This window comes from Caretta caretta, chromosome 10, assembly GCF_965140235.1.
Source record: "Caretta caretta isolate rCarCar2 chromosome 10, rCarCar1.hap1, whole genome shotgun sequence".
Taxonomy (NCBI): Eukaryota; Metazoa; Chordata; order Testudines; family Cheloniidae; genus Caretta; species Caretta caretta.
This window is the reverse complement of record NC_134215.1, coordinates 16126776-16145329: the sequence shown is the minus strand read 5'-3', so window position 1 is coordinate 16145329 and position 18554 is coordinate 16126776. Positions and strand designations below refer to the sequence as shown.

Below are 18554 nucleotides of genomic sequence, written 5' to 3'. Positions count from 1 at the left end.
CACTTTTAAGGAGACTTGAGTGAACTTCCCAGCTAAAAAAACTATTTGTCCTTTCTGATAGTTGAGATTATATAACATTCATTTCATTTTTATTCATCTAAATCAGTTAAATAACTAAATCTGAAGAGTGTGTGTGTGTTAGACTGCTTATTAAACAAACTCAAGATTTTTGGCTGTTCTAAATCTGAAGGCTTGTATGTAAAAGACAATACATCTCTTTGTAAAGCTTGATGTAAAATGAATGATCGTGTGTTTCAGATGCGTCAATATCTGTTCTGAGAAGAAATTTTAAGAGGGGATGGGTTTCCAGTGAGAAATATATAGAGGAAAAAAACAGGCAATAAATTGTGGTCTGTTTTTCTTTTAACAGAATACTTGACCATTTCCTAAATTGAAAGTAATATATTGTACTTGGAATAGTTAAATGAGATCACTTGTTAGTACTGTCATAGGCTATGTTGCCATTTTAATTTTGTAGTCTATTGAGAATATATATTAAAAAAGATGGTCAACTTTTACAACTGGTGCTTGACCATTAACTATCAGAAGAAGATACACTTCAAATTTCAAATATATTTAAAAATAAACCCAAATCTTTGTTTCTGGTCTGTCTCTATGGCCTGCTAAATGCATGTGCATTAGAAAAGGAGAAGGCTTTTGCCATTTAAAATTACTACATTTGTCACACATCTCACTTGGTGCAGAACCCTTGCTAATTATTGTAATAGTTGCATTTTACTGAGCTTGTGAGGCAAGCTGCTCTGTCATCTTAATAAAAACAAAAACATTTCCATGAGAACAGCTAGCTTTCAAACTGTTAACCACAGTACATGATAATCAAAAAGAAATGTGAATACTGTTGCTTACTGTGCACTGACAATGTCTTCAGTGTAGTACAAACAAATGAGATTCAGCCCTTGCCCTAGGATGCTTACTAATGGGCAAGGAAATATCTAATTGCCCGGAAAACAGCCGAGGTATTATTGGAGCAATACCTCAGGTGTCTTGCCTGCCAGACAAGGGCAACAGGGGAGACTAGTGGTGGGCTGAGGTTCAGCTGCAGATATGTACAGCACTGTGTTTGCATCTTCAGTAGCAATTACTTTTATCAGCAGGGTAGCACTCTTATTTCAGTATAGCTAAGTAAACAGTTGAGAGAAGTTATTTTAAATATGGCAAACTATTTATTTTTTAAATGTTATTGTAAAACACTGAATATATGAGATGCTGTGTTAATGTTTTCCATCTGTGTCCTTATCTGTAATGAATAAAAATGTTATCTGCTGATAAAAGTAATTGATAGTAAAGTTGCCATCAGTACTGTATGTACAGTACCTGCACCTGCCATACAAAGCAACCAAATAAAATGTAATCCTGAATAGTGTCCTGTACCCTGGGGCTGATTTCAGACCACATCTCCATAAGGAGCTTATATATAAATATTGTAATTATTTCCTGAAAGATGTGATGAATGTATGTACTTTACAAGTCATAGTACATTTTGTAAACCTACATAGGGTAATTTCAAGCATGTCCTTTTTAAAAATATGAACAACTTTGGCCCATTACTGGTATAATTCCAATTATTTCTTTTATGATTTTGGCCACTTAAGTGTAGACCCAAGTCATAAGACCGATTTTATGATAAGGAGTCCCCAACAGCTGTATTGCTTTCTTTGAATGCTAGAATCTTTTGGGGGTGATGTTAATTCAGTTAATTGCCTTAGTTATGATTTATAAAGTGGAAGTTCAGTAACCATGGGTATATGCCAATTTTTTCCTCATATTTTTAGCTAAAGCAGTTTCTTGTAAAAATTGCTTTTCTTAGCCAAATTAATAGACACTGCTGATCTTTAATTTGTCTGCAATTGATAATAGTATATACATTTGTTTTATTTTCAGTACCGGATGATCTCTCCATAGAAGAGAGAGAAGAACTTTTAAACATTCGTCGCAGGAAAAAAGAACTAATTGATGATATTGAGGTAATTTATTTTTCTGTCAGGTAAAGATGCAAAGAAGGCTGCCTCAGTACATTTAATATTATAGCAATATGTTATGGTGTATTTATAACTATACATTGTTTGGTAAAATTTTCAAAAGCACTTAAGTGACTTGAAAGTTAATTAAGTTTAGATTCTTAAATTATTTAAGCGCTTTTGAAAATTTTACATAGTGATTTAAGAACCTAAATCTCGCTGACTTTTAGTGAGACTTAGGGCTTGTCTACATGAATGATTCCCCAGCAAATTGGGGTGTGAATCTACTCTGCACTACCCTGCTGCAGACTAACTGTGCTGATGCGCATTAACAGTTTGTTGCTGCTTTTTGATATAACTAGTCCTATTTCAAAGAGGAATAGATTAAAACACATTAAGGAATTATTAAAGTGTGTCGGAGGGTACAAGCAGACAGTTAGTCCGTGGCAGGCTAGTGCGGGCTAGATTCAGACCCCAGCTTCCTGTAAACTAATTATGTAGGCAAGCCCTTAAACTCCTAAGTCATTCACGTGCTTTTGAAAATTTTACCCTGAATCTGTATAATACATTGTGTGTATTTACATACACTTCATTTGTGTAGTTAATACTTCATATACAGAAATACTGGAGATGATTGTGGGAAATAGTGAATAAACTTATAATGCTTGTATTGGCAATGAGACTATGAAAAAGGATAAGAGAAATACACTATGAAAGATTAAGAACTTGGCATCAGTGGCCAGGAGAGATGGCTCTAAGCAGTGAATTTTGGATTCAGAGTCAGAAAAGAATCTCAGCATAAGTTGCTTTTGGGAGGAGGTTTTTGGATCTAATGGTCTGAGTAGAGCCCAGTTTCTAGTGACAAGATACAAATGTCTATCTGTGAATTAATGCTGGTGTAAACTTCAAACCATATATCCCAAATGGGCAACAGCTTTTATAGATTCCTGTTTCGATAGCGCAAAAAATGCCACTGCTGTTTATTGCAGAAAACTCTCACTGCCATTCTGCATTATGATTCATTTTTGCAAAGGTCGGTAATAAAAGGGAAGAGTAGGGACCACATCTAGAAAAGTCTGATATCTTTAGCTCACCGTCTTCGCACATGATCTGTGGCCTTCTCTTCCTTCCTTTCCTTGCTAATCTAGTCAGATTACTATTAGCATGTCCCAAGTAAGATTTTTCAGTAGAGCCTCTCTTTTCCACATTGAGTTTTCAAGCTAGAATAGAGGGCTCTGCCCTCTTTTAGTACTAATTCATGCCAGATTCTAACAAGCCCTGGTTGTGCAATTCTCACTCAGCTCTACTGACTCGTAAATAAAATGAAATCTACATTGATCACATTAATTTTGTTTATGGCAGAGTGAATATCTTTAAAAAAATGCTTTAATACTGGTTGGTTAACTTACTTTCCTTTCCTTCTTTTGACAGAGGTTAAAATTTGAAATAGCAGAGGTTATGACAGAAATTGATAATTTGACTAGTGTAGAAGAAAGGTAAGTAACTCTGACAAGCATTCCACTCAGTAATAAGATACTGGCAAAGGTGTTTCAGGAACAGGAAACAAAAATTGCTTTTGTTACCAAAAACTGGATATTTATAAATCTTTGCTTGGGCTTGTTTTGAGATCTGCAGAATCCATTTAGAGATCATACAGCTTCTATTTTGCTCTTGCAGAAAGGACTTAGTGATCTGATAGAATTTTCCATAGCTAATACCGGTGATTCTGTGAAGCTGTGATAACTAGTGGGTCCTCTTTGTAACATGATTTTAAATAATAGACTATTTTTGGTTGTCACTTTTTGGAAGTAAATGCCTTATGATACTATGATTTTTTTTTACCATAAAATAAAATATCAAAAATAAAGTTGAAAATATAAATAAAGTGACAGAATTTAAAATTATTGTGTTCGGCCAGAGTAGCTGATTTTTTTTTTTTTTTTGTCTTCCAAATGAATAGCAAAACTACACAGAGAAATAAGCAAATAGCTATGGGAAGGAAGAAATTCAACATGGACCCTAAGAAGGTAGAGCAATTTGTATTTGTCAGGATTTAAGTTATTGTTAATGATATTCTTTTTGGCAAATGCAGACCAAACTGGTGGTAATCAATTAAAGTTAAACTAAATGGTGCATTTTAAAACTCCCCAAACATTCATCAGGACACTGTTATGGCCTTGCAAAATCATCATGAAAATGGGCCCACAATCTAATCGTGTCCACCATTTACTACAATGATAATAAAAAGAATAATAGTAAATTATATATCCATTTGAACAAACATCTTTCTTGTAGTCAGAATTTTAAATACAGGAGGTAAATCTGTCAGTGTACTCATTGTGGCATGCTTGCATCGAGACCTGATAACACATGATGGAGATATTCTGTGTTGATGTGCCAAATTCAGTCCCAAAAATATTTTACAGTTTGGTCAGAAGTTTGGAGCCCTTGGTTATATAGTGTCCTACCTAGCTTTTTAATTTGTGCTCACAATTATCTGCTCATATAAACCACTACATTTATATACACAAATGCTAATGTGCAATTCTGTGCATTCATAAATAGCACTTACACAAATAATTGCAGGTAGAAACTTAGTCATCACTTTTAAAAAAGTATTTCTTAGCTTATTATTTGAAGAAATGTATGTCTAGGTTTAAGACTGATGTGAAGACATGATTTAGCTTCTCTGCAATGTCCTTATTTTCCTTAATTGTTCCCTTTTCCCCCTCGTAGTCCAGGACCTGCCAATTCTCTTGCAGGTGTCCTCCTCTTGATATACTGAGAATTTCTTGTTGGTTTAAGATATCTGGCTAATTGCTCTTCAAATCCCCTTTTTACCCTTCCTAATTTGCATTGTGTATTTCCCCTGATGTATTGTTTACTGCTTTCTGGGTTCATTAGGATTGGATTTTGAGTAGCTGAATGATATCTATATTAACATCATTTTTTTTTTCCCCAAAATCTTCCTTACTAAAGCTTAGGGTCACTGTGCTAGTGTTTGCTACGATTCCTTCTCAAGAATGTTGAACCTGAATATATTTGGATGACTTAATAGTTCATTTACAGCAGTGTTTTCAATTAACACCTCTGTATGTTACTTAGGCTATTATCATCCTATAAATTCTTTTTTTTTTCCTAAATAATCTTATTTAGATTAATAGGCCATAGTTTCCTCTTTTTAACCTGTATCTTTTGGTGAGTGTTTGGGGTTTTTTTTCCCTTCTGTTTTTGTTTTGGGGTGCCATGCTTTCAAGTGTCCTGTTGTTTTACTGCCAAGAAGGTTTGTGGACAAATTGAAAAATGAGTTGAGGTACTTTTCTTGTAGTGATGGCTATATTTCACAGGTGGGTGAAATTATTCCTATGTGTAGAAGTCCTGGCCACATTTCTACTATAACATTATTTACCTGTGGGAAATGGGTTTACATCAGCACTCAGAAGCTGTGGTCCGTGGAACAGTGGTGGTCTGCAAGAGCTGGGTGGTCATATGGTGCTGGCTTATCTTTGCAAGTGCTATGTTGAATTCAAGGGAGCTAAAAATACATTAAATACTTTCCTAATGTTGCTCTTCATAGAAGTAATTTGCTATAGTTGCAACGGGAATATTGTTTTTTTCACAAATAGGAGTGATGGCGGACTGCATGATCAGGAATGTGAAATGAGTGGGATAGTTGTGTTAGCACAAATGGAAGGGGAAGTGACTTCTCCAAATGATCTTTTTATTGGATGGGGTCCACTCTATTCAAAGTGTCTGCGAACTCCTAGTTTAAATTACTGCTATGCAATTTTCAAATCTGGCTAATCTGTGTTACCCATCCTAACTGAACCTTTTGTGGGTAAGAGTTTATTATATTTGACACTGTTTGCTGATTTGTTCCATGGATACACTGAACTGGATTTGAAAACTGTTTCATTTGATGCAGTTATATGGTGTTATTGTATATATGTTTTCAAAACCAGTTTAGCTTTGATCTCATGTGAACAGGGCTCTATATCTGTAAAGTTTGTAAAACACTTGGGTTTTATGTGTGAAAAACACCATAGTATGTGAATATGAAGTATGAAATCATAGCTGGGGCTTGATACACATTGTCTTTGGTGGATCTGGAAAGACAGTTTTTGGGAGGTATAAAACTTTGATTAACTCTAAAATATAAACTGAAATTCAAAGCTGATTTAATTGAAGTCATTAATAGTTGACTAAGAAAAATATGTGTTTTAATATTTGTAGTGAATCTATAAATACATTTTTGTAATCGTGTTTTATGTGGAGAAGGTAAACTAATACAGCTGTCTCCTGTCTTAAATTAGTCAACAGAGGCTAAAGCAGTAGAGAGACAGACAAAGTCTAGAGTGGGAGTCAGAGGTATTTAAGTGGTCTCTTTGACTGACTTCTTCCAGACACTGTTGTTGATCCAGACAAATTTCCTCTTCCTGTCTGTTTGCCTCTTAATTCTTTATCACCTCTTTTCTGCTACAAAGGACAATGAAATTGAGTCCTGGTTTTCAGGGTATTTAAGATGACTGTTTCTGTGGATGGTAATTTCTTTTCTTTGGAGGATTTGGATTTGCAGAAAAGAGGTATTATTAGATCTAAGAAACCTGATAAACTTCATGAAGACAAGGGTAGGGTTGATGAGATGTCCTTCTATGTCAGTTAAAATAGATACATTAAGACCTGTTTTGAAGATTATAACTAACCTCCTCCCCAGCCATTGTCAGTATGTGTTCAAAATTGTCTGATGATGAATCAGCTGTACTTGTTACTTACTTGTAACGAAAAAACAAGACAGCACACAACTGCATTCAGCCTTCTGTAAGGTACTATACATACATTGAAATAATGTTATTTATAACAGACTACTTTATCAGATCTAGAAGGCCTACATGCTGAATTGATGGCCTTTCTGCATAATTTTTCTGCTAAAAGGAAATTTTCACCTATTCTAGCTTCTGTAAGAAAGTGAACTTTTTAATCTAGCATACATAAGTGTCCTTAACTTTGCAGGTAGTTTTGCCAGTGCATTTTTAAATAATGCAATCATTAAAAACCAAGAAAATAATATGTTAAACTGATATTCACAGTAATCTCAGCGCTTATACTATACCACCTTTCCAATACCCGGCCATCCTTACGTTCTCCTGTGCTGCACAAGAAAATGCCATTCCATTCCATCCACAATGCAGACTCCACATTCTCCACCTAACTCCACATTCTACAGGCCATTATCCTCTGATCCCACTGAGGATTACTGTCAAGGTTCCTCCCCCACTCTGAACTCTAGGGTACAGATGTGGGGACCTGCATGAAAACCTCCTAAGCTTACTTTTACCAGCTTAGGTTAAAACTTCCCCAAGGTACACATTAATTTTATCCTTTGTCCTTGGAATATCCACTGCCACCACCAAACTCTAACTGGGTTTATTGGGAAACGTAGTTTGGACACGTCTTTCCCCCCAAAATCCTCCCAACCCTTGCACCCCACTTCCTGGGAAAGGTTTGGTAAAAATCCTCACCAATTTGCATAGGTGACCACAGACCCAAACCCTTGGATCTTAGAACAATGAAAAAGCATTCAGTTTTCTTACAAGAAGACTTTTAATAGAAATAGAAGTAAATAGAAGTAAAGGAATCATCTCTGTAAAATCAGGATGGTAGATACCTTACAGGGTAATTAGATTAAAAACATAGAGAATCCCTCTAGGCAAAACCTTAAGTTACAAAAAAGACACACAGACAGAAATAGTCATTCTATTCAGCACAGTTCTTTTCTCAGCCATTTAAAGAAATCATAATCTAACACATACCTAGCTAGATTACTTACTAACAGTTCTAAGACTCCATTCCTGTTCTATCCCCGGCAAAAGCAGCATATAGACAGACACAGACCCTTTGTTTCTCTCCCTCCTCCCAGCTTTTGAAAGTATCTTGTCTCCTCATTGGTCATTTTGGTCAGGTGCCAGCGAGGTTACCTTTAGCTTCTTAACCCTTTACAGGTGAGAGGATTTTTCCTCTGGCCAGGAGGGATTTTAAAGGGGTTTACCCTTCCCTTTATATTTATGACAATTACCAAAAGAAACTACACCATCTGCTCAAGAAACTCCCTGAAAAAGCACAGGAACAGATCTGTACAGACACATGGCTAGAACTCCGACCAGGGGTATTCTATTTGCTACCCAAGATCCATAAATCTGGAAATCCTGGATGCCCCCATCATCTCAGGTATTGGCACCCTAACAGCCGGATTGTCTGGCTATGTGGACTCTCTCCTCAGGCCCTACGCTTCCAGCACTCCCAGCTATCTTTGAGATACCACTGGCTTCCTGGGGAAACTGCAGTCCATCGGTGATCTTCCAGAAAACACCATCCTGGCCACTATGGATGTAGAAGCCTTCTACACCAACATTTCACACAAAGATGGCCTACAAGCTATCAGGAACAGTATCCCCGATAACGTCATGGCAAACCGGTGGCTGAACTTTATGACTTTGTCCTCACCCACAACTATTTCACATTTGGGGACAATGTATACCTTCAAGTCAGCGGCACTGCTGTGGGTACCCGCATGGCCCCACAGTATGCCAACATTTTTATGGCTGACTTAGAACAACGCTTCCTCAGCTCTCGTCCCCTAATGCCCCTACTCTACTTGCGCTACATTGATGACATCTTCATCATCTGGACCCATGGAAAAGAAGCCCTTGAGGAATTCCACCATGATTTCAACAATTTCCATCGCACCATCAACCTCAGGCTGGACCAATCCACACAAGCGGTCCATTTCCTGGACACTTCTGTGTTAATAAGTTGATGGTCACATAAACGCCACCCTATACCGGAAACCTACTGACCGCTAGATTTACCTACATGCCTCCAGCTTTCATCCAGGACACACCACCCAATCCATTGTCTACAGCCAACCTCTAAGATACAACCGCATTTGCTCAAATCCCTCAGACAGAGACAAACACCTACAAGATCTCTATCACGCATTCATAAAACTAAAATACCCACCTGCTGAAGTGAAAAAACAGATTGACAGAGCCAGAAGAGTACCCAGAAGTCACCTACTAGAGGACAGGCCCAACAAAGAAAATAACAGAACGCCACTAGCAGTCCCCTTCAGCCCCCAACCAAAACCTCTCCAGCGCATCATCAAAGATCTACAACCTATCCTGAAAGACGATCCCTCACTCTGACAGATCTTGGGAGACAGACCACTCCTCGCTTACAGACAGCCCCCCAACCTGAAGAAAATACTCACCAGCAACCACACAACAAAAACACTAACCCAGGAACCTATCCTTGCAACAAAGCCCGATGCCAACTCTGTCCACATATTTATTCAAGTGACACCATCATAGGACCTAATCACATTAGCCACGCCATCAGAGGCTCGTTCACCTGCACATCTACCAAAGTGATATATGCCATCATGTGTCAGCAATGCCCCTCTGTCATGTACATTGGCCAAACTGGACAGTCTCTACGCAAAAGAATAAATGGACACAAATCTGACATCAGGAATCATAACATTCAAAAACTGGTATGAGAACACTTCATCCTCTCTGGTCACTCAGTAAAAGATTTAAGGGTGGCAGTTTTGCAACAGAAAAGCTTCAAGAACAGACTCCAACGAGAAACTGCTGAACTAGAATTAATTCGCAAACTAGATACCATTAACTTGGGCTTGAATAAAGACTGGGAGTGGCTGGGTCATTACACAAATGGAATCTATTTCCCCATGTTAAGTATCCTCACACCTTCTTGTCAACTGTCTGAAATGGGCCATCTTGATTATCTCTACAAAAGTGTTTTTTCTCCTGCTGATTATAGCTTATCTTAATTAATTAGCCTCTTAGAGATGGTATAGCAACTTCCACCTTTTCATGTTCTCTGTATGTGTATATATATCTTCTTACTATATGTTCCATTCTATGCATCTGATGAAGTGGGCTGTAGCCCACAAAAGCTTATGCTCAAATAAATTTGGTTTCAGTCTCTAAGGTGCCACAAGTACTCCTGTTCATTTTGCAGATACAGACTAAGACGGCTGCTACTCTGAAATGCAGACATCGAATTCCTCACAATCCCACCTGAATGCAAAACCTTAATTCCAACCTCCTATGGTAATATATGTCTCCCATGGGAATACATATTCTGTAGTCTATAATGGGAACATAGCAAGTGCCGGAGCAGATTAAACTGGTGGTTCATCTAGTCCACTATTGTATTTCCAACAATGGCTAGTACTAGATGCTTTAGAGAGAGGTATAAGAAGCCCTGTAGTAGACAGTAAAGGATTAAGCTACTCATAGAGAAAGCTACTTCCTAACTCCTGCAGGTAGAGGTTGTCTTATAAACCAGGGTTTAGCTAAACTTGTTTTTGAAAAACCTTACTAATGGAATTCTGGATGTCCTTACTGACCATAGAGATGTCCAGTCTTCTGTTGAATTTTGCTGTTCTCTGTGATATTGTGTGGCAATAAGTTTAACAAGCTAGTTACATTTGTATCCTTCCAATTCAACTGAACTTCTTGATCTACCTTCTCTGTTCTGTTCTTTAATTTTATACCTTTATCATGTCCTTTTTAAAGAAAACATTTCACAATCTTTTTCAACTTCTCTTCACACAAAAGCTTTCTCATGGCCTCTAATAATTTCCATAGTTTTTCATAGAATTGTCTTTCTGCTATATTCTGTATACATAAGGCGACCAGAATTGAACGCAGTCATAGATGCATAAAAGAGAATGAGACGCTAAAGATGCCGAAGAAAGGGAATTTGCAGCTTCATTACTGACATAGCTGTTGTTTCTGACGCTTGTGTGAAAGGATGTCCTATGCCGTCATATCGAAGGAAGCTCATTCTTTGAAATCAGCATAATCCTACTAGGTTTAACAAATTAGAGTGTGACGCATGGAAAGATGGGGGACCAGAGGTACATAGAGTAAAGTACGTAGGTGAGAACCGGGCACAAGGACTAGAGAAATAGGAAAATAATGTTTGAGAACAGAAATAGGGAATCTGGGCAGTTCTTTCTCTTCCTTTTGTAGTACTGAATTAGTGACAAATATGGGGAAAAACTCTATTTCATGTGTTTCTGTTCAAACTTGGAAAATGATCCTATGCTGGAGGGGTGTGTGTGTGTGTGAGAGAGAAACAGTGGGGTTTGTGGGGACTTTGTTTCTTTAGCTATAAGAGATTAAAAAACTTTTTTTTTCCCCAAAAAGGGCTCATTTTAAAATCTTTCCTTTGCCAAACTAAGTCTTAACCAAAGAAGAATAGAAAATTCAATCATCCTCTGAAGAGTTATGGTGTTACTTAAATAGTGTAGTTTTGTCTTTCAAATGTATGGTAGTGATTTTAATCATGATTTAAGTGGAAAAAAATCAACACAGTTTTAACAGCTCCACAGTTATGACACCTCTGGAGTGCATTCTTTAGAACTCCTGCAGGATTTTCTGTGCTTGACAGATTTATATCTTTCAGTGGTGGTTTGTATTTTTTAAAGCTGAAAATGTATGTATCCTGATTAACCTTATTAGTTCCTTAATTTGGAATAATCTCTTAATTGTCATAGTTCAGACATGTACTAATTTATTCTTGGAAGCAAAAAGTTTATTTTATTTGCCTACCCTTACTCCTCTTTGGAGCATCTTTTTGTCTAGCTAAGTAGTCAACACATCCAACTATCAAGCAAAGTTCAGGGGGATCATTATGTCTGAGGAAGGCACAGCCACTGCTACAAGAAGATAAAACTGAAATATTTTCTTTGCAATGAAATCATGTGTCTTTCTCTGTGATTTGAAAAGAGAGTCATTAATATCAATTTTTATCCTGACACTGAAAGTAGTTTTTCCAATGGCGAAACTTCAAGAGAGAGAACAGTCTTCCTGGATTTAAAAAAAAGCTTCAAGACTGAATGGCAAAAGGTTTACCTTCCTAAAGTAGATTGTAGTACAGTGTTTTGTTTTGTTTTTCCTACCTCCCCCTCCCCACCTTTTTAAGGATGATGTATGTCCTCCAAGTCTGGATGAGATCAACAATAAATAATATCCATTTACAGAAATGGAAAAGTTTTTTGCTTTTATTTCTAAAAATAAATGGAATCTCAGGACGTGTTTCAGTGGCAAAGATTTTAATAATTTAGTGAACTCTTCCACATACGGATAGAATTCAGGACCTCAAAGTTGCATGGAGCTGCCATTGCTACTTTCACCCGACGTTTGTTATCAATTTTGTGAAAGCAATGAAAAAATTAAGACCTTTGTTAGAGAAATATTGTCTTTTAGAAATATCTGTCTGGGACTTGAGTATTCTTTTAAGAGCTAACACAGCACCTCTTTTATTCCTTAAGACTTCTATAATGTTAATACAGTTTTTGAAAATGTCCTTTCCTCTTTTCTTTGCAGAAAGCCTTCTGGATTTCCCTAGAAACTGTATATTAAGGCGTCTGTATCTCATGAGACTATTTAGGAAGTACAAAGGCTAAAAAGGCCTCTGAGGATGGACAAGCCAAAACCTTCCTGTCTCTTGGCTCTCTGTAGGGTTACTCTCTCTTGTTTCCTCAGATCATCTCTGAATGAGTTTGATTGAAAGCTCATTGAATAAAATGGAAAGACTCTCATTGACTTCATTGGGCTTTGGATCAAGCACCATGATGGGATCCTCTCTTTGAATAGTTTAGTTCAAGCAGTGACAGAAATTAATTACCATCCTAATGCCAAGATTTTTCAAAAATTCTCAAAATGGGATTAATTATCTCAAATCATAATTTCTACTGCAAGTAATGACTTGATGCATTCAGTCATGGTATTGCAAATTATAACAGATGGTTTATCTTGTAGTATGATGGTAAGTAAATTGTGTTGTCCCTGTGTCTCTTTATGTGATCTCACAGATTATGCTCTCTGCCTGATATTAATGCAGTAACACGGACTGACTTGAATTTTGTTAAATGCTAACTCCCCTTTCAGTTTGCTTCCCAAGGCCAATATGGAATAGTTACTCAATTAAATATTTTTCTATATTTGAGGAATTTAAATTGCCCCCTGCTGTTTCCAACCTTAGGAATTCCTTTTTCTGATCTGTAAATTAATTCTAGAAATTGCCTACCTGACTGAACAGACGTCTAGTTTCGTTACCTGAAAGATAAATGATTTCTCTAATTTAGTCTATAGATTTTTTTTTTATTGTGGAAAATGGTATGGTTATGTATATATCTCTGTGTATTCATCCCAAAATATCCTGGACAGTATTCAAATAAATGTTTGTGAAAGGAAAGAATTCTTCTTACTCTTAAATTTCTTTTCCTAGGGGATCCAGTTTCTTATAGAAAATGACCTGCTGCAGAACACTCCAGAAGACATTGCACAGTTCCTCTATAAAGGGGAAGGACTAAATAAAACTGTAATTGGAGATTACCTTGGTGAGAGGTAAACTGAAACAAATTGATCTCTTCTTTCGTATGTTTAAATGTGTGGAGAGTAGGGTTGTTGATTATTCGGAATTAACGCACACGAACTTAAAAAATTAATCACGATTAATCGCACTGTTAAACAATAGAATACCAATTGAAATTTATTAAATATTTTGGGATGTTTTTCTACATTTTCAGATATATTCATTTCTGTTGCAACACTGAATACAAAGTGTACAGTGCTCACTTTATATTATTTTTTATTATAAATATTTTCACTGTAAAAATGATGAAAGAAATAATGTTTTTCAATTCACCTCATACAAGTACTGTAGTGGAATCTCTTTATCGTGAAAGTGTAACTTAACAAATGTAGATTTTTGTTTTGTTTTTGAATGCAGTTACATTAAAAAGGTAAAACTTTAAAGCCTACCGGTCCACTCAGTCCTGCTTCTTGTTCAGCTAATTGCTAAGATAAACAAGTTTGTTTACATTTACGGGAGATATTGCTGCCTGCTTCTTATTTACAACATAATCTGAAAGTGAGAACAGGCGTTCACATAGCACTGTTGTAGCCTGCATTGCAAGGTATTTACATGCCAACTATGTTAAACATTCGTATGTCCCTTCATGCTTTGACCACCATTCCAAAGGACATAAATCTATGCTGATAACCGGTTCTGCTCGATAACTATCCAAAGCACAGTGGACCGATGCATATTCATTTTAATCATCTGAGTCAGAAGGTTAATATTCTTTTTTGGTGATTTGGGTTCTGTAGTTTTCACATCAGAGAGTTGCTCTTTTAAGACTTCTGAAAACATGCTCCACCCCTCATCCCGCTCAGATTTTGGATGGCCCTTCAGATTCTTAAACCTTGGGTCGAGTGCTGTAGCTTTTTTTAGAAATCTCACATTGGTACCTTCTTTGCATGTTGTCAAACCTTTTGTGAAAGTGTTCTTAAAACAAATGTGCTGGGTCATCATCCGAGATTGCTATAACATGAAATATATATGGCAGATTGCAGGTAAAACCGAGCAGGAGACATGCTATTCTCCCCCAAGGAGATCAGTCACAAATGTAATTAATGAATTATTTTTTTAACGAGCATCATCAGCATGGAAGATTGTCCTCTAGAATAGTGGCCAAAGCATGAAGCGGCATACAAATGTTTAGCCTAGTTGGCACGTAAATACCTTGCAACACAGGCTACAAAAGTGTCATGCAAATGCCTGTTCTCGCTTTCAGGTGACATTGTAAATAAGAAGCAGGCAGCAGTATTTCCTGTAAATGTAAGCAAACTTGTTAGTCTTAGTGAGTGGCTGAACAAGAAGTAGGACTGCATGGACTTGTAGGCTTTAAAGTTTTACATTATTTTATGTTTGAATGCGTTTTTTTTTAACATAATTCTACGTTTGTAAGTTTAACTTTCATGCTAAAGAGATTGCACTACAGTACTTGTATTAGGTGAGTTGAAAAATACTATTCTTTTGTTCTCTGCGATTCAAATATTTGTAATAAAAAATAAATATAAAGTGAGCCCTGTATTTTGTATTCTGTGTTGTAATTGCAATCAATATATTTTAAAATGAAGAAAACATCCAAAAATATTTAAATGGTATTCTATTATTGTTTAACAGGGCAATTAATCATGCCATTAATCATGATTATTTTTTTAATCACTTGACTGCTCTAGTGGAGAGGAGTTACACTTTTTATCAGTGTGTGTCTCATGTTCACTGGCTGCATGAGCTACATTCTACCCTGAGGAATATAAATGTTATATTGGAAAGTAAAAGCACTGTGCTATAAGAAGCTTTTTTAAAAATGGATGAATTATGAAAATATCACACATTGCTTAACTGATCACAATTCATTACTCTGAAAAATAAACTACAGTTTTTCTAGATTTAGTTATTGTGCAAGATTTAATGTCATAAACTTCTGAAAGGTTTCAGAATCATATTTCAGCCATCTTGTAGTAGTTCTTAATGGTCTGCCCAGCAAAGAATGCTTCATGAAGTTATTAACTAGACAATGAGAAAATTGCTCATCATTCAAAAGGTTGGTGCCTAGCCTAATGATAGTCAGCTGTTTTTATTTAGTGTTGTCTTCTTCCTTGCACATACACATCCTGTTAACATTAATGGGTATTAAGTAGGCACCTAAAGGGGAGAATGCATCTTAGCTTTTATCATGTACAGCACAATAAATATGCAGATTACTCCAGTTGTAATGCAGTGCAGAAATTATTTGTTTAAAAAAAATATTCAGCTGCAAAATTGTATCACTGGTAAAACCTGTAAACTAATCTCTTTCGTTATTGAAAAGACTACAGACATAACTCTTGCCTATATTTTTTTTATCAAAATCAGGTGCCAGTTATTTAGAGATTTAATAGCCTAGTCACTTGGGCCGTACTCTTGTAAACTGATCTTCTCTACCATAACTCCCTTAAACCGACATGGAATCTATTTACAGGATTGAGGTCTTAGCTTGCAGTTAGCTATAGGCCCTTAGAGTTTAAGTAGGTATAATGAAAGTTTATACTATAACATGGTGCACAGTATGTAGGAATTTCAACTTTTTTGCATAAACCTGAGAACTTGACCTCTGAGAAACATTCCAAACATCATTTTGAATATTTCAACTACAAGTAATGAAAATGAAGATTTTAGAGATAGCTATACCTCCACTGTGCATTATTAACTTAATCTCCATTATTATAATAGAGTTTGTGTAAAGTAGTCCATGTTTTTTCTCTTTTAAGAGAAATATATGACACTCTGGCATCTGATCTTGAAATAATCTTTTTTCCTCTCAGGGCCTGATCCTCAAACCCTTAGTCATGCAACTAGTCCTTGTTCACATCAATAGTGCCACTGAAGTCACTGTGATTATTTGCATGAATTATTTGCAGGATCATAGCAAACAAGCTCAATTTACAATTCAAAAGATTTTTTCCCACCTCTTCCCATCCCAAACCTGCCAACATTGCAGTCTTCATCTAGGATCTGAAAAAATCAAGCTGCGGTGTTTGTCGCTCCCTAGCTAATGCCTAAAATTTCATTGGTTTCAGTTTTTTGAGTATACTGTGTCTACACAACTCAGTTTCCATCTTCTTGAATTCTGAACAGTTAACTGCAGACTAATATTGTTACCAACATTAAATGTCAAATTACAACTCAGAAATTTGTGTCAATCTATAGAGTGGCAATTAAAACATTAGAAGAACTGAAAATATGACTGCAATGATATGTAGCTAATATTTGGCCAGAAAACCATGGAAAATATCCAGGGTGAAGTCAGAAATGTGGATATTAAAAAAAAAAGCTAATTTTTATGCAACATTTCTGCTTGCAGTGTACATCTAACTTTACTAATGTAATCAAGTTTTTACTTCTCTTAGCTATGTTGTCAGTTCAGCTGTGCGAAAGTGAAGTGAATTCTATTCTATTCTGTCCCTTGAACTATGCTAAAACTGTTGTCAGTTATTATTACTGGTGAGGTAGGAGGTAAACAACACCACAGCTTGATTTTTCCTTCTCCCTCCACCCCCAAAGTCCTAGATTATAGACTGCACTACTGTCAGGTTTGGCGTTGAAATTAAATTGCATGTGGACCCAGGTTGTTCTTGTTATATTAAATTTCTGTTTGCATTTCAAAAATTGCATACCATATTGCCTACTTAAACTTTGGTTTTGTTTAGAAGTTTAAGGGACATACAAAGGGAAATGAAAATCAATACCTATTACGTTTTTAGAATGACCTTGGAACATAAGCATTCAGTGTAGTGATTTCTCAGAATAGACTAAGGATACTATACGCGTTAAGTGGTATTTTATTATTCCTTTTTAGGTCTATATTTAGGGAGCAGGCCTTATTGATAGCTGTTGATTTAACAGTTTGATAGTGATGGTTCTGTCCTGGAGGAGAAGGGGATCGGGGGGAACACGACTCTTTCCCCCTCTAGCGTGCTATTGCTAAAGAAAGCAGAGTCATTTGTTGTTGTTGTTCTTCGAGTGCTTGCTCCTGTCCATTCCACGGTAGGTGTGGGTGCACCGCTTGCAGTGTTGCCAGAGATTTTTCCCTCAGTGATATCCGTTGGACCGGCGCTGGTGCCCTCAGGAGCCCTGTGCTTATGCGCAGGCATAAGGGGCGCTACTGGCCCCGCACTCACTCAGTTCCTTCTTACTGCCCATGACGGTTGCTAGAACGACCCTTCTTGCTTTGGCAAGGCTTCTTCTTAGTGGTTTTTGAATTTTTTCTATGTTCATAATTATCATAGTGTAGTGTCTCTATTTTAAGTAGTTTTAGTATGTGCGTATATATAGTTAGTTAGTCCCTATCATGAGGGACTTCTTTACCCCAGTGGCCAGGCATGCCCCAGTCCCCAGGCTTCAAGCCTTGCGCCTCCTGTGGCAAGCCTATACTCCAGGTGCTTAAAGTGCCTGAGAAAAACTCATTGGAAGGACAAGAGCCAGGTTTGTTGGGACTTCAGACCCCGCACCAAAAAAGACAGGCACATCAGACTGAAGGCTATCCACATGGAAGCCGCTCTCAGACCTATCTCAGAGCTCAGCTGTTCCGATTCGGTGCTGAGTCCCTCGACGTCGGTGCGAAGTACTCCCCTGGCAATGAGCTCTTCCAGGTGCTGTTCTTCATCTCCAGTGCCAAGGAAGAAGCATAAGAAGCAGTGAACCGAGAGAGGGTACTCACTGGTGCACAAGAGAGAGAAGCAAGGAGAAGGCAGTTGAGTGAGACCCAGGCCTGGCCACTCTTCTGCCCCTGGATCCATGTTGGTGTCGTCAACTCCCTGGGCACCATTGAGGGGAAAGCTCCACCTGATCCTAGGGTCCCAATCTCCAGGACACCACCAGACCCTGGAACCCTGTCACCGTATGGAGGCGGAAGTGGGTACTGCTCCACTGTGGTCACCGAGAGAAGAATCCTCTTTGGAGTCCGAAGGGCAACCTTATGTACTGCCAAAAGCCCATCAATATCCTGCCTGTGCTCCATGAAGCTTCAGTACCAGTCCTCCGGCAGGCATCTGGTCAGTGAGTTACTGGCCGAAGCAGTGGCCTTAATGGACCCCTGGGGGTTCTTCCCCTTCTCCTAACCCCCCTCTCCCCCCCCCCCCCCGGTACCGG

The 18554-nt window shown here is 37.4% G+C and overlaps 1 protein-coding gene across 3 annotated transcripts in view; it reads left to right on the top strand.

Annotated features, from left to right (window-relative positions):
- Positions 1 to 18554, top strand: part of CYTH3 (cytohesin 3) — a 100921-nt gene that overhangs the window by 40369 nt on the left and 41998 nt on the right. For all 3 annotated transcript variants that reach the window (XR_012670138.1, XM_075132709.1, XM_048868109.2), the window contains exons 2-5: positions 1903 to 1985; positions 3411 to 3475; positions 3940 to 4006; positions 13302 to 13420. Coding sequence is in view for 2 of the 3 variants with exons in the window: in XM_075132709.1 (XP_074988810.1) it covers positions 1903 to 1985; positions 3411 to 3475; positions 3940 to 4006; positions 13302 to 13420 (334 nt within the window). In the remaining variant the exon portion in view is untranslated. The remainder of the gene's footprint in view (positions 1 to 1902; positions 1986 to 3410; positions 3476 to 3939; positions 4007 to 13301; positions 13421 to 18554) is intronic.